General features: G+C 37.5%; 1 protein-coding gene across 4 annotated transcripts in view; it reads left to right on the forward strand.

Annotated features, from left to right (window-relative positions):
- SLC4A4 (solute carrier family 4 member 4) overlaps window positions 1–17,100 on the forward strand; it is a 316,692-nt gene that overhangs the window by 116,565 nt on the left and 183,027 nt on the right. For all 4 annotated transcript variants that reach the window (XM_036878971.2, XM_036878970.2, XM_057502301.1 and 1 more), the window contains exon 4: window positions 13,508–13,643. In XM_036878971.2, the coding sequence (XP_036734866.1) occupies window positions 13,508–13,643 (136 nt within the window). The remainder of the gene's footprint in view (window positions 1–13,507; window positions 13,644–17,100) is intronic.

Raw genomic sequence — 17,100 nt, forward strand, 5'->3', positions numbered from 1 at the left:
AGTTTTGCTGACATATCAGCAAGGTTTGGAGAGTCTTTAGTATTGTATGTGAATCCTCCTGAAAATGATTTGAGAACAACCCTCCCCCAACCCCCACCCCCAGCAATAGTGCTATAGTTCATTTTCATAATTAGGAGAGAACTTGAGAGTTTGTATTTAATATTTGTCTTGACTTTCAGGCCCTACTTTTTTACCTACCTATCAATATTGGGTTGCTTTTATTCAGTTTACCCTAGCTTCCTGTTCTTAACTTGGCAACTTGACCTTGAGTCCCCCTTCCGGGTCCTTGAGGTTTGTGGCTGGTGTCTGTTGGCTTGGACACGTGCACCTTGGCCTCCTTGTACGGGTTTTGGTTCATCGTGTTTTTCTGGCCCAGAGGGCCTCCTGTTGCCTTAGCAGGAGTGCCCTGTCTCATTCTTTATCGCTCTCTATAACTGAACCCCAGATTCCCCACTTTGCTGGTGGCTCTTTCCAGCCCTGCCCACATAAGGAAGGTGACAGAGGGATTTGGACAATTTTCAGGTAAAAATACCTGTTTTCTGCTTTATAAGGTTGCTAAAACATTTTAAGAACATAGTTGTAGGAAAGACAACTCATGTAGTCTTTGAGCTCATGTAGGTCTTGGAAAGTGTGATAAATTGACAAATGTATCTCTAAACTGGCTTAAACTGACTCATGATGGGGTTTGATAAATACACTTTCAATGAGCACCATCTGAGCAGTGAACGATCCCTAAGCTGTAAAGATCCATTTCCCCTGAAGTTGTGCAATCCAAGTGCTGCAAACACTTCATTGATCATGTGGGGGAGTTTTGCTGACATATCAACAAGGTTTGGAGAGTCTTTAGTATTGTATGTGAATCCTCCTGAAAATGATTTGAGAACAACCCTCCCCTCAGGATTAGTTTCCCCTCCTATTTCAATGAACAATAAAATGGGATCAACTAACTTTTTAGAAACATTTTAGAATAGAAGAGCATAATTTGTTACAGAAATAAACTTCTTTCTAAGTTATCCATACAATTAAAGAAGGGGTGGTCTGAGAAGACAAAGGAACTCTTAGGTTTTATGATTGATATTTAATGAATTGGAAGTTCTGCACCCAAGAAAGAATAGTCATGCCTCACACATCACTGCAAGCCATAGAAGTGACTAAATACTTTCTCTGCCTGTTCTTTCTCAACAGGAAGCTCTTAATATCAAATCACTTTTAAAGTAGCCCTCATTTACCTCCCCCCAATGAACTGAGGTTATCTCCAGATGATGTGAAGTGTTATATGTAGGCTTTTTATATAAACAATTTTAGATAGAAAGAGTCTAGTGAAAACATACTGTTTTGAAAAGGATAACTTCTTTATTTCTACTAATGTAACTGTGAAATACATAGATGGTTCATAGCATGCTTTAATAGGAAATCAAAGTCCCTGACCAGCTCATATCCACACTCTGATCTCTGTTTTCCCTCAGCTTCGTGTAGTTTAGCTCTGTGAGTAATTTAGAAAGAAGGAAGTTTATTTCTATAACAAATTGTGCTCCTCTATTCTAAAATGTTTCTAAAAACCTGCTGATCCCATTTTATTGTTCTTTGAAAATGGATTTAGCAAATCTCTCTTGATAATTTGGGAAAATACCTAATGAAACAACATGAAAACTCATTTATATTAATTAGACTGGTTGTTCACACTGCCATTTCTCAAGAAGTTGAACTCAGGTTTTACAAGTGATCCTTTAGGTTCTGGCCTGGTTTTGAGGTCTTGGCTGGCCAATGGACATCTGTGGTCGGCTGGCTTCCCTAATGCAGAGTCTTGGGTAGATTAAAACAAGGCAAATGAAGCACTGTGTTGTCTGAGAACACTGAAACTATAAATGTCAAGTAGGCAGTGCTGGGGGACCTGTTGATAGTTTTTTCCTTTGCTGAGAATGTAATTAAGCTTCAGAGAGGTTGGGGATTGCTGCCACTCATTCTGGATCCTGAACACAGAGTGAACTTACGACAGAAAAGAAGAAAAGCTTACCGTAGAACCCTGTTGACATTTCTGTATTTTGTTTAGAGTGCTAGCAAAATCTTCAGAGCATTTATGGGAAACATGACCTTTTTTTTCCCCTTTGGAAAGAAACAGCACCCATGTATTGTTTCCTTGATGCCACCATAACCTACTTTCCCTTTTTAATGGGATTATATTTTGAGTCACATTTCTCAATATTGCTATCTGGCAAAAATAGGTAAAACTTTTGGCAATGTTGGGGGAAGACAGAAATCCTAAAGATTCTTAAGGCTTGGTGCCTTTGTCTTTTTAAGCATTTTGACAGAGTGTCCAGGAAGGAGGGTGCCTTCTTTTATAAGTGGTGTCATCTAATGGCAGCATTAGCATGGGGGCTGTGACATGAATGTTGGAGCAATAAATTTAGCTACTTTCTATAAAAAATAGTTGCACTTGAACAGGTCTGCATAATTTATTTTGGGAATCATGAAGATTTCCTAATGTTGATGAGAATTAAGTTCCAACTTCAGAAACATCAGGGTATAAATTGTGCTGGTAATTGTTTTGAGTCGAACCTGGAGAAAATGCTGATGTGTTCACTCTTAAGCAGAGTGATTCATCATATAAACCTTATCATGGACAGCTCTGACCGAGCAAAGAGAAGTGAATAAGAGAGAGAGAAATTAAAGGAAAATGAAAATGGGAGCTATGACATGCATTAGGAAGGTTTAAGTCTTTTAGGAAGAGGTTGCTGGGTAGCTATATTCTTTACCATCTTAATTATTGGGTAAGTTCTTCTTTATAGAAAGCATCTTATCTTTCCATGCCACTTGCATGAAGCCCCTCATCCTTGTCCCCATTATTCTCTGCCCATGGGGTTATTTTTAGACATGTGTGGCTGTTCAGTCTGCTAGCTTTCAGATCCATGCTCAGTCCTGTTACATGATTCAGAATTAGCTGTTGGAACCCATAGATAGCAGTAAAGGCAAATGTGAGCAGGTTGATTGTTTTGGACATTTACTGAGAAAGATAATTGAGCTCCGGCAGTTTCAAGTACCGTAGAGAAGTGATAAATATGGCACTGATTTGACATGACTCTCCTTGAATTATCAATTAAAAATCCCTTAGTTGGTTTGCTTTCCTTATAATAATGTTGTTGATGTTAATTTTAGAAAATTTGGAAATTACACATAAGCAAATGAGGAAAACAGCAGTATCAATAGTTCCATCATTTGGGGATAATGACCATTAATGTGTGGTATATATCCTTCAGGTGTCTTCTATACATACTATACATACTGTATAAATTAGTAAGCTTTTAATTGTAAGTGCAAGAAATCCAGTGGAATAAACATCAAAGAAAGTATTGATTCATGGAAGGAAGGATCTTGGTATAGCTGGGTCTTTGGGGAAAGTAATTTGGTCTGAACAAAAGACTAGAAAGAAGTTAAAAGCAAGAATCAGAAGTTAGTGCTTATCCAGATAGGTAAGGCATTAGGTACCTTGTAATTTTAACAAGGTGAAATATCCTGGTGGTTAATAGTGAGTGAATGGACATGGTTACAGGAATTCCTATTCCTTCCTTTTGGAAATTCCTTGGCATGTGGCAGGTGTCAAAAGACTTAATTTAGGACTCAAGTAGGGTTAGGGCAATACCCCAAACTGTACTGACCCATCAGATCCACGTTGTCTGTCATGACATTCCATCTAGACTTCTTGGTCACCTGCTTCCCCCTGCCCCCCACACCATGTTGCTTTGGCACCCCAGGTATTGCCTCCTTGGGAACTTTGGGCACTGAATCCCTTGGCATGGTATTAGCATTGCCATGCTGGGCCCTGGGGCTGGTGTCTGTGATGTGGTACTCTCCCCAGGTGGTTTTGCTGACAGAGGGCATCAATAAGGTGTCTGGAACCCAAAGGATGAACATGTGTGAAACATCCCTTGGGGACTCAGAAACTGCTTGAGAGGCAGATTTATCCATGGGTGTGTGGTCTTGTGCTATACAACTCAGGCAGCGTCAGTGAAATTGGGTGATGCCTGTTTCATTGAGCCCATCTTCTCCCCAAAGGCTATGCTAACCTGGATTAAGTAAAGAAGGGAAAAGGATATTGTATAAAGCCTAGACAAAAAAGTAAAAAAATTTAGTTTTACCAGTAGTTAGTTTAGTTACTGTATTAGCAGCTTTGGCTGCCGTAACAAAATGCCATGGATTGGATAGCTTCACTAACAGGAATTTACTTCTCACAGTTCTGGAGGCTGAAAAGTCCCAGATCAAGGTTGTTGGCATCTTGGTTTCCTGGTGAGGGCCCACTTCCTGGCTTGTAGACGGCAGCCTTCTCACTGTGTCCTCACATGGTAGATATAAAGAAGCAGGGAGCTCTCTGGTATCTCTTTTTGTAAGGGCACTAATCCCATCATGAGGACCCCATCCTCATGACCTCATCTAATCTTAATTATCTCCCAAAGGTCCCATTTTCAAATACCATCACATTGAGAATTAGGGTTTCAACAGATGAATTTTGGAGGGACATAATTCAGTCCATAACTGTTAAGTAATATAGGTCACCACTGAGGCTGCTAAACCCTTAAATGACTGATTTGTATTTTATGTCTCTCTGATAGTCTTAAAATATTGAAATACTATTAATATATAATTAATATAATTGGAATAATTAACAAAAGAATCAGCAGACCAAAGAGGCCTTGAGGCAATGTTTTTTTCAATACTGTATAGCCTGGTGTTTCATAGATAACATTTATTTGACTGTTAGACATCACTGGGACTACTTCTTGGTGAATAGTTTAGCAGCATGTTAAAAACACATAGTAATATTACCAGTGAGAGCCTAGTTTTAATTTTTCCAGCCCACTGTGTTGGCAGAAATTATGAGGAAGGAAGACAGAATAAGTTGGGGAATGTAAGGGCCACCACCATTTTGTACTGAAGAATTTTGAATGTCTTATAGATCTAACTTAAGTTTTAATAACACTTTTGTATTGTAAACCATAGGTAAGTTATTTTTCTTAACATTATGAAGATGAAAGGCTAAGACATAGGTATGCCCCAAAAATGATGTAGTGGACTTCAGTTTTTATCATCTTTTGCTAGCTGAAAGTGAATTTACTCTGCTCCTAAGGAACATAGTTTGGTAGTTTCCTGAAATCTAGGCTCTTAGTGCTGGTGACTCTTTATAGCTGAATAATAATGTCATGGCATATTAAAGGTAATTGTCATAATTGACAGCTTTTCATGTGTGGGAGCTTATTAATACATGGATACCTAAGTATTTTTAAAATTATCCATCTTAATGAATGCTATTTGACTGTTTCAATTTCTTAGCTAATTTGAAACAGAGAAAGTAACCATCTAATTTACCTGTCTAGAGCATGCCAGCATGTAAGTCAATAGTCATTTTCTGGATTTGTTGCAGTAGAGGTAGGTTAAGTCATGGAGAAAGTCTAGATGACTTGTATCGATCAGTCTCAGAAAACTTGGATTTTATAAAAACAAGTTCTTCAATGCAATTATTTTGAAGATGCTAATATGTGGGTGGTTAAAACAAGTTAACTTTATCCTAATCCATTAAAATGGAATCCTGGATATGTATATCAGGCCTCTTTTGGTTTTACATGACAAAAATAAAATCCCAGATTACTTTCATTTACTTAAAGGGAATTGTCACATGATGGAAAAATAACTGACTTCAGGTATGGCTGGATCTATGTACGTAAGTGATGCCATCATGAAGCTGTGTCTGCCTTGGTTCTGAGTTCTCCCGTGCTCACTTTATTCCTAGGCAGGCTCTTACCTTAAGGTTGCAATATGGCCATCTTCACTCAAAGTATTTATTACCATCTTAGCACCTTAGCATAAAGTGAACATCTATTTCCTGGTAGTTCCAATAAAAGGCTGACACTTTCACTTACTGATACTTCCTCTGATTGGCCTGGATTAGGTAAAGTGTCCACTCAAAATTAATTCTATTTATGAGGAGTTTTGATAATCTTATTCTCCAGAGGTGGCTCAAAGGGTGTGACTCAGTCTCAATGGATTTAGGAAGAGGGTTCTAAAGGAAAACGGGATACTGTTGCCAGAAAAAGAGATTAGGGGTGCTGGATGAGCAATAATAACATAGCCACTGCAATTGTGTGTGTGTCTTTTAGAGATTTATATGCATATCAAATTTTATTTATATAGCTGTTTCTCATTTATTATAGTTACTAATGTAAGAAATGAAGTTTGAGGATATTTATATATACATTTAAATGTATTTTTAGCATACATCAGTAGACTAATAATTAGGTAAATTGTGTAAGTTTTAACAACCACTGTATTGACCAACAACCTTTATCTCAGAATGAAGGAGAGAAATGAATACTTCAAATGATAACTGTCTAAGCCAGTTAGTGATAGCACACTAATAACTTAAAGAAATAAATAGTTTTTCTTTTTATACTTTGGTTTAGAGCTAAGAATTTACCAGATGGTGGACTCTGCCAGAGAGAAATACAAAATCTGAAAGTCCTCATTTAACCCACAGAAGGGAATTTGCATGTAAAGTTGTCATGCTCAGTGTGAACTTTTCATTATGAACATTATTTCGATAAATAATTTTTTTTTTCGGTAGCCTGCAGGGTGGCCACAGTAGGATGCTTCCCAGACCAAAGATAAAAGGACATATTCACAAATTGCCTTTTAGTGGATAATGACCCAAATGTTCAATTAATTTGCTGTAGGACTATTTCATATGCCATTATGATTTCTGCCTCTTCTGAAATCCAGCACATTGACTGTCTGTACTGTTCATACTGTAATCTGCACCCAATATGTTTTCTTTTAAATTAGACCATCCACTGAAGAGTGGTGGCTAAGGAATGGGTTTGGAAATAATAACACAAGTGGGCTTGAGTTCTTATCACTTACCAGTTGTGTAATCTTGGGGAAGTCTCTTAGCCTCCTAATACTCATTTCCCCTATCTGTAATATAAGAGTAATACAAGAGACTAAGTATGGTAGTGATTTCATAAGCTGTGTCAAATAAATGATGTAATAACATTCAAAAGTGTTAGCCATTGCATATTGCATTTTTATTTATAGAATATTTCCTATTGCTGTGTGTTATTTTCCCATCCATAAGTTCCTTGAAGACAGGGACCTTATCTAAAAAATATTTTGCATCCTCTCAACAAATGGAATCCTGTATTGTACACACCAAAAACTAATAAATATTAAGTTACCAAATACGAGTGTAAAACTCTACTTCAGTTATTGTTATTGTTAAGCCTCAGGGAGACAGAAAAGAAGCAAAGAGAGGTTTTTTTGTGAGGAACTAGGGCAGAAAATATGTATGTTCATTCTTTCATTCATTCTCTTGCTCACTTTTTCATCAGTTGTTTTTAATATAACTTCACTGTGCACAAAGTAGGCACCGAGAGTAATTTAGGCAAAGGGAAGAACCAGATTGATTGGCTTAAGAAAGGTGCAAAGACCAAGTACAACAATGAATAGCACACAAACCAGTGGGTATTAAATGCCTTAATAGAAGCACAGATTAAATGTTTGTGGTCACTCAGGGTAGGAGGAGATTGCATCTAGCAGAGGAAAATACCTTACTTGAAGTGTTCATTCTTTTATTTGTGGCATACTCCACAGTGGTGAGTGGAAATACAGGTAGTGATGACTGTATTTTGGCTATGGTGCAGCTCATGCAAAGGTGGATTAAGGGGAAGGGTAGACTAAGAATAGTTTTCACAACTTAGATATTTTCCATTTCAGAGCCCTTAATTGTAAGCTACTTTCGGAAAGGTTATATTTTTTGTGTACTTGAAAAAGTCCAAGGTTTATTCATCCATATCTAATTCATTAATGTAATATTTAAAGTGCACAATACTGTGTTGGTCTTTGAGGAAGGTACTAGAAAGACCTTGTCTTCTAGGAGCTCAGTGGTCCAATTGGAGAAAGAAGTCGTATCTACAAAAGTTGGGTAATAATGAGCAGGCTGTATATTTGTTGATGCCTAAATGAGTAATTCAGACACACAGTGTTGTTATAGTTTGAATAAAGGAAAAATATATGTTTCTGTGAATAGTTACTATAGGTTATTAGAGAAAACAGAATTTTCATCTAAGCATTAGAAATTGAGTCAGTTAGATAGAGAAGAGAGAAAAGAGTGAGTATTCTAGATGGGAGAAAATGAAAAGGACCTGAAAGTGAGCAGGTATATTCTCCTGTCACAATATACTACTGGGTTGCTGTGGGAGACAGGATTGGACACAGACTGGGGCCAGAGGGACAGGAAAGGCAAACTGAGCATCGGCTCGTCCAGCCAGGCCTGGTGGAGAAGGTGCCTCTCGCATACCATCTTTGACTGGCAGATAGTGGCTGCTCTGAAGCCAGGCTGAGCCTCAGGGAACGAATGTGATAATGTCTAAGTGATGTCTGCTGTGGGTGCTGGCGGTGGGAGCAGGCTTGGGCAGCGCTGTCACGGATTTTCTTTTCTTGTTAGCGAGGGGGACGTGGGGGCGCTGCTTCTCCCCAACCCCCGTAGCCCATCACATTGTCATCCTGCAAGTGGACACTGGGCAGAGGTGTCCCTCCAGGGAATTCTACAGCTACTCAAAAAAGCCCAAAACACATTCTGAGCAGAGGATAGAATGAAAAAAAAAAAAAAAAAGAGGCAGATTAGAATCATTAATTTGGTTTTGATCTACAGGCCTTCTGTTTTGACAGAGGTGATTGGATTAACTTGACAGTTTCTCTCTCTCCCTTCCTTCCTTCCTCCCTGCCATCTTTTCATTTTTTTTTCCAGGTTCTCTTTTATGATGAAACTAGGTTAGTTATTACTTAGAATCATAGTCTATTCATCTGTAATGCAGGTTGATTTTCTGATGTTTTCTTGCCCCAGAAATTAAAGCAAGGCTAAAGTGGTTTCATTATTCCCCTTGTTCATTTATTGGCTGTTTCCCAGTGTGCAGGTACACCCTTGTGTTCTCATTATTAAAGCTACTTAATTCACTGAAGTAACACATGCAGACCTTTGGCTTTTCTCTTTCCTAGTGCATGTATTTTCTATGTGTAGGTGTTCTCAAGGTCAATATCTGCACTTTCTTAGAAGCTGAGCAGGGTTTAATGTTAAGGGCAAGTGATCTGAAACTAATTTAAACCTTGCATTAGCTACTATAATGATCATCATCATCCCATTTTTCAGGTGGGGAACTTGAGACACAAAGAGTTTAACTAACTTGTCTCAGCATGTAAGTAGCATATAAGCCACACAGCATACAAGTATCAGAGTTTGGATTCAAATCCAAGCAGTTTGGTTCCTGAATCTCAGAGTGGTGCTGTCTTATATTTAGCTCACTTCCCTATCTGATCAAAAGTTACGGGAAAAAAATGAATTCCTAACGTACTTTCATTAGGGAGACCCACACTCTGCATAGCTTTGTTTTAAGAATGATGTTAGAAATTGGGAAGGGTAATTGCTGGCCCGGGAGGATGCCACTACCACAGGTTGATATTTACAATACAATTACTGTGGTCTCTTACTTGTAATTCCCCAGGGAAGCTTAACAGGAACAACTGAGGAACAAAACTTACTAGTGTACAATCTGGTTTTTGACACATGAATTTGAAATTTTATCACAAAGGGATTGTAATTCTGGTGCCCAGAGGCTGTATTTAATAAATAAGACAACTTATAAAAGGTGTTTAGACGTGGTGCCTAGACAACAGGACCAGGGCTACGTTACAGCCTCCTTCCGTTCCACTTTGCACAAGTTGCCCCTGAGTTGCTGTCTGGAAGGCAGTAAGTCATGTTTTCCTAGCTCCCGAATGCCAGACCTCAGAGCACTGGTCTGTGGATTAGAGCTGAGCAGAGATGTGTGCTATGTCTATCAGGAGATTCTGTTCTTTAAGCAGGAGAAACATTTATTATTCTCCGTTAGAGGTGTGGACAACCCATGTCACATTTTTTAGAAATGGACAAAAAATTGATTCTCTAAAATGTAGGGTTTTCCTTTCTAAAAGTTAGTTTTACCTCAGGGATCTTTGAGGTTGAATGTTGAGGAAAGTCAGTCAAATTTGGGATTGTCAGTTTCAAAACCACTATGATGAATAACTACATTTCGGGTAGTGTGAGCACCCTACTCCTTAGAAGCATCTGGATTCTAAATTCTGCCCATCATTACTCACCTTTCATAATTTTTTCATGCCCTCTCTGATCCACTAAAATAGTTACGCTTCCTATTTTTTTATTGGAAAGGCATTGCAAATGTTTTTATACAAAAGTCCTGGAACTTTAGATTTTTTTTTTTTGTCCTGGAGATATTAAGAAATTCTAAAGCCATTTTTATTCTAATTACAGAAGTAAAACATATTCTGTATTGATATGTATTCAATTGCCTTATTTTAATATTCTGCAAGCACAGAACAGTTTGCGGATATTTTTGTTTGTTGATTTATGTACTAATGTATTTAACCAATTAATTGTTTACTAATTAGTTAATTAGTTAATGTTTGTTTCTTCTGAAATGTAAACTTGATAAGAAGAGAGATCTTTTTTTTCAGGTTCTTTGCTTTATCTTCAGAACCTGAAACAAAGCTTATTTGGAGATAGACAGTACTCAATAACTATTCCTGAATGAGTACATGAATGAATTATGCCCATGTTAAAATTGATGGAAAAGTGAGAGAAAGAAGATAGCAACCCTAGAAATAAACTGTATAACTTTAAAAAGATGAATATACAGGCAGTCCTTGCTTTGCACAGTAGTGCTGGACCATAAAAATGACTATTCAAATTGAAATTATGTAGAACAATCCTAACAATGGGACTAGTTATTATTGTTCTTTAACCTTAAAATTTTTTTGCCAAATCGTTATAATGTCTCTTGCTCTTGGCTATAAAAGTGTAGGGAAATGAAAAAAAAACAGTAAAACCAGTATATATAGTACATGCTAATTTAGAACAGAACATTAAAATTAAAGTATTATACTTCTTTGTAAAACCTTATCAGGAGTAGTTTGAATAGTGCTTGCCTTCTTCCTATTTATAATTTATGAAATGGAATGAGCATCTTTTATTTATTTTTATTTTTTATTTTGGTATCATTAATCTACAATTACAGAAAGAACATTATGTTTGCTAGGTTCCCCCCTTCACCAAGTCCCCCCCACATGCCCCTTCACAGCCACTGTCCATCTGCGTAGTAAGATGGTGAGCATCTTTTCTATTCCCAGATGAACTGCATTCTCCTCTCTAAGTTTGGACCAGCTTCCAACATTTTATCCTTTTGCTTTCCATGTCAAGAAATGTCTCTCCAAGAATTCCTTTCATGTGAAATTTTTTTTGTCAGCATCACTTCCTCTGGGACATCTTTATCTTTTAGGTGCAACCACTTTCCTTATTTATGCTTGATAAGTTGCCTTTACTATATATTTCGGCTTTACATCTAGGTCTCTCAAATGGCAAGTGGAAGCATTATAAATATTTCCATGGTCAGCTGTGTCTTCTACAACTTCATTTACATTTGACACAGATTTTTGTTTCTGTGCTCTACTTGCATCTGTGTTGCCAATTCCTTCTTTTGATTACCCATGCTGTATGAATTTATTAGGAGACAGAAGGCAGTGCAAGGACACACTTTGCTGTCTGTACATAACTAGACGACAAATGTGCAGTGACCAATCACTGACGGACTTTGAAAGAAACATTATAATTGGTAATACTGACCTAGTGCACAAGTTATTTAAATAGTAACTTATGCACTGAAGGGCTAGCAGGGAGTTTGTTCTTCATACTCATAGTTAATATACTATGCTGACTGGAATTTGAACTGTGTTATTGGGGGACTAGTGTTGTTTGACTGAATGAGGTAACTGAAATCCACACACATTAGAATCCTGCAATTTGAGGGCTACCTCAATTCCAAACTTTATTTTATGGATATATATGTATTTTTTCTTCATGAAAGTGAGATCATTTTGTGTATATGATTTTCAAATTTTTTTCATTTAATATTTTATGGTATATACATCAAAGAACAATAATCTTGACTTCACATTTTATGACTACATGGCATTATATTGAACAGTATAGTTTATTTAACTAATCCTCCTTTATGTACATGTAGGCTTTTTCTGTTTTTTCTCAGTTATTACCAGTGTTGCAGTGGTCACCTCTGTATCTCAGTCTTTGAGATAACTATTATTTATTTGAAACTAATGTCCTTATGGTAAAATTGCTGGCTCATAAGATATATACACTTTTAAAACATTTCCCCATCTTTCCATATTTCCCTGTAGGGTGTATTCCCGTTTAGGCTTTTATCAGTGATCTATATTGAGAGGTGCTGGCGCTTCTGTCTTAAACCTGTGCCAGCATTGGGATTATTATGTTTTCTAATTTTTGCTATTTTAATGGGTAAAACATGTATTGCATTTTAGTAATTAGTTTTGGTTACTAGTTAGGTTGATTATTTTTCATGTGCTAACTTGTAGTAAATATATTTTGGTCTATGGAATTTTATTCTGTATTATGGTAGTTTTCATATAGTAATTTTTTTTTTATTAGGTAGTTTGAGTACACATATTTCTACAAATTTTTGTGTGATTTTTAAAAAATATATCTATATATCTGTGTACCTGGACTGCATTCACATGTAAGCACCGTTTTTCATTTTGTCCAGGAATTATACAGTATCCATGGGCCTTAGTTTTACAGTATGACAATCAGTTTTCCAAATGCTTTCTTTCTTTTTTTTGTTTGAAGAAAGAGAAAATAACCCCAAACCTGGGGGAAGTTCTAGTTAATTTTTCATTACATGATTTTTAGGAGATGGGGTCAAAAGGAGCTAGTAGGACATTCAATTATGTGCTTGAGTGTGTTGGAAAGTTTTTTTTTTTCCCTGAGGTGTACAATATTTTACTTAGGCTTGTTTTTCAAGTGTGTTGAAGTGTGACTAAACATTTTTGGTACTGCCATTTTGTAAAGAGACCCTGTCTTGTTAAATATTCTTAATCAACTTTGCAGTTAGCCGGTTATGGGGAGTGAGGAGCCTGGGCGTGGGCTTTAGGCATTGGACGGAGGGAAGGCGGGTGGGAGGCGGAGTCCCGGGGAAAGGTCAGGGCTGGGGTGTTCCCACTGCTGCAGAAACAGTGATTGGCTCAAGCTGGTTTCTGTCTAATAATGTTGGATGGGTCATGAGTGGTGAAGGAGGGAGAGTCATGCAGTTGGACCTCAGTTCATCTGAGAGCTGAAGGTTCTTTGTCAGACACCACTCAGAACTGGAGTCCTGTCCTGGAGAGTGCTGGAGAGTTGAGATACAGTTCAGACCCAAAGGAACCGAGAAGGACTTTGATTCCTTTTCATCTTTAGGTTGGCATAAGGGAGGCTCAGCAAGCAAGATGTCCACTGAAAATGTGGACGGGAAGCCCAACAGCTTTGGGGACAGAGGAAGAGCTCCGAGCTACACTTTCCTCAGGGTCGTGCAGCCCATGTTTAACCACAGCATTTTCACTTCCACAGTCTCTCCTGCGGCAGAACGTATCCGATTCATCTTGGGCGAGGAGGATGACAGCCCAGCACCCCCTCAGCTCTTCACCGAACTGGATGAGCTGCTGGCTGTGGACGGGCAGGAGATGGAGTGGAAGGAGACAGCAAGGTGAGGCATGACTGACCGTGTGCAGCACTGACTTGGGGGAACAAGCGTGGGCCAAGGAAGCTGTCTGTGAGCAGCCTTCTCCAACTTTGGCACTTTGAATCACTGATGAGCTTGATGTTGAATGCACTCAGGAATAAAAGGATTCTTTTCTTCTCTTTTTCATTTACAGGGAAGCAGGACACCTTTTATTTCACGCTGAAATATTGTTTCATTGATCCATGTTGTTTTAATTTTAATCTTTATAAGGAATTAGAAGTAAATTTACATTCACATGCTATTTAATAGTAAAATATTTAAAAAAGATACAAGCACCCAGACATGACAGCCTAGAGATATGTGTCCACATTCTCCACATACCAAGGTATCTCATAAAATCATGTCTGACTTACTACCCATTCCTGGTTAGGAGGGAGATTGCGAAGACAATGACTGTTAACCCACAAACTTGCTATTAATTCAAGTAAAAACCTGTCATCTTTTACATAGAAAGCAAGTAGAAGATTCACTTGAATTTGGAGTTTAGAGGCCTGAGTTCAGTTTCAGACTCTGTCACCTGTTAGCTATGTAACACTCACTTTTCAAAACTTTGATTTCATCATCAATAGTGGATAAATATCTACTACATATATGTATGTATGCTATATAAGATAGGTACTATATGTAAATATAGTATTCAACACATGTCTACATCACTGATACATACATACACATATGTATGTATGGAAATGCTTTATAAGTTGTTAAGCATTATGCAAATATCTAAGTTTTCTTTAATCTCACAGTAACAGAGCTTTTTTTTCTTTGGATATATAGGTTCAGTTATGTGCTCCACACTAAATCTTCTATGGCATGTAACAATTATGTTTATATAAAGACTTTGATATAATGCAGTTAATGATCTCTCAGTCATCAATACATGGAGATTCAGCATGTTTCACTTTCACAAACAAAACAATTTTAAGATTGCCTTTTATAGTCTGTAATTTAATTCAAATCAGTTATGTTCAACCAGTGTGTTTTGAATGCATGGTATGTGTTAGGCACTGTTTTGGGTACTGGGAATACAGAAGAGAGCAACCGAAGTCTATGTGGAGATCACTATATCTTACAAAAAAGTTTTAAGTGAGTTCAACATAATATATTTATTTACAAGCTGGGGCATGAGGCAAGCAAGTCATCATCCTAGCTTTGGGTTCAAAAAAAAAAAAGCAAAGATAGGTGAATGTCTCCTGTGGATATAGAAGGGAAAGGGATTTATGTCTGCTCTTCTGGTTCTAGTTATGTCATTAAAGAGTCAGAAAGAAATTATTTTTAATCATCTATGATCAGTAAGAGCTGATGATATATAAAGGAGCACTGACCCAATAGCCTTTCCTTTTCTGGATGAAGATTGTTTCAAGAGTTAAAGGCAGAACTTTTATTTTCTGGGGCATCTCTTAAAAGCTTTATACATCAAGTTAATTGGGTTTCTTTTTTTTTTTTTTGTAGTTTTCATTTAGTTAATCAGACTTGTGCTTTATAAGATTATGGATTTATTATTATTTCCACAGTACTAAGTACCATTGAATGTCTTCAGCCATTTAGGATTTTTAATAGTGGAGAAGTCATAAATTAATTCATTTGATAATGGCAGAGAAGCTTTTATTCTTCACCAAGAATTTCTGTGTAGCTTATCCTTATGGAAAGACCTGCTTTTAAAAAGTTTAGTAGGAAAAAGCGTTTAGTGGAATCCATGGATAATTTCCTATCTTCTATAACTTAAACTGTGCTCAGAAAAAAGTCATTACAGTTTACTTCTGGCCCTCACAGTAGCATGAAGGAAAGAGACTCAATCTTAAATATCTTATTTTCTATTTGCTGAATAAGTCTTCTCTTTCTAATATTCAGACACCAAGAGTGGGTGTGCTTGTTTGAACTCTTCTGTTGGATAGCAAATTAATATTTTCTCCTAGTTAAAAAGCTTCCCTGTCTAATCTCTAATGCTCTCCCATCTCTAATGCTCCCTCTTGAAGCTCTTCATTCTCTGCTCTTTGGGGTAGAGTGATTGTCTCTTGTTACCCTCTCTCAATACCAATATCCTGGATATTAAAAGTCCTCCAGAAAGTATACTTTTAGTTCACAAAACAGCTTCCAAAAGGATTTCAAAGTGAAAACTTTTGCTGGAATCCCCATCTCATTCCTTCTTTCCCTTCTTTCTAACAGAGGAAAGTAGAGGACCGTTGGGCCGGTGCGGCCTGAATCAGGTGTTGGCGAGGTCTGGGTTTGTCTTGGCTTTGCTGCTAACGAGCTGTTTAACTTTGGACAAGTCATGTACTCATGCAGTCTTCCTGAGCTTGAGTTTCCTGTTTTGTCAAATAAGGGTCATTTTGTAAACCACTTTTTATTGCATTATAGTTCATATACAATATTATATTTGGTTTCAGATGAACAATTTAGTGATTCATCAATTATATTCATTATTAGATGCTCACCCTGACAAGTGTGGTTAACAAGGATCATTTTTTGTTGCATGATATATGATCTCTCACATCATACATGTTTTATAGGTCTAAAATTCCATTGCTGTGTATATACTGGTGTCATCAGCTGTGACTAGAAGAGCTACTTTGAATCTTATTTTCATCTTGAATTTTTGTGTGGGTGTCTGTCATGGAGTAGAACTCAGGTGTAGCTTTCTTTCTTACTTTCAGCCAAAGGTAGACTCTGCTTTATTTTATATGACCCCTGGTCCTAGAAGTGTGGAGAGATCACAGTTTGTTGTGTCCATTGAGAGATCACACTCAACATTGAATGAGATGGATGTAGTATTTTCATTTAAGAATCTTAAAAATTCAAGTGGTCTGAATACTTTGCCATCATTATCCTTAAAGATTTTATTTCCTTGGGACAATGTGTGTCACTTTTGATGATATTATCAGTGCCCCAGAGACTGTACTGCTGGAGAGGAAGTGTGATGGGAGTACACAGTGTGTCAGGAGGAAGTTGTTTACTGAACTTCTGGTCTACTTACCCAGATCTGCTCCTCCTTCAGAGTTCCCTACTGCAATGAACACTTCCATTTTTCTAGTTGCTCAGGCCAGAAACATCAGTCTTCCTTGACTCCTGCCTTTCTCTAAACCTCTTACTTGATCCATTGGCAAATGCTGTCTCTTTTACCCTCAAAAATATTCAGGTATTTAGAATCAAACCACATCTATTATTTGGTACTTAATCCTGGTCCACCCACCATTTCTCACCTGGATTACTGCAAGTGCTGCCCCATTAGTTCATCTGCTTGCATCTGCCCTTACCTCCCTCATGAACTAGCCACCGTGATTTCTTTGATCTCATCCTCTACTTCTTTTCCCCTTGTTTGCTCCGCTGAAGCCTCACTGACCAGTCATGCTCCTGTGAAAGGGACTTTGCACTTGATCTTACCTCTTTCTGAAATGCTCTCCTTTCTGCACCCCATAGTTAT

This window comes from Manis pentadactyla, chromosome 5, assembly GCF_030020395.1.
Source record: "Manis pentadactyla isolate mManPen7 chromosome 5, mManPen7.hap1, whole genome shotgun sequence".
Lineage (NCBI taxonomy): Eukaryota > Metazoa > Chordata > Mammalia > Pholidota > Manidae > Manis > Manis pentadactyla.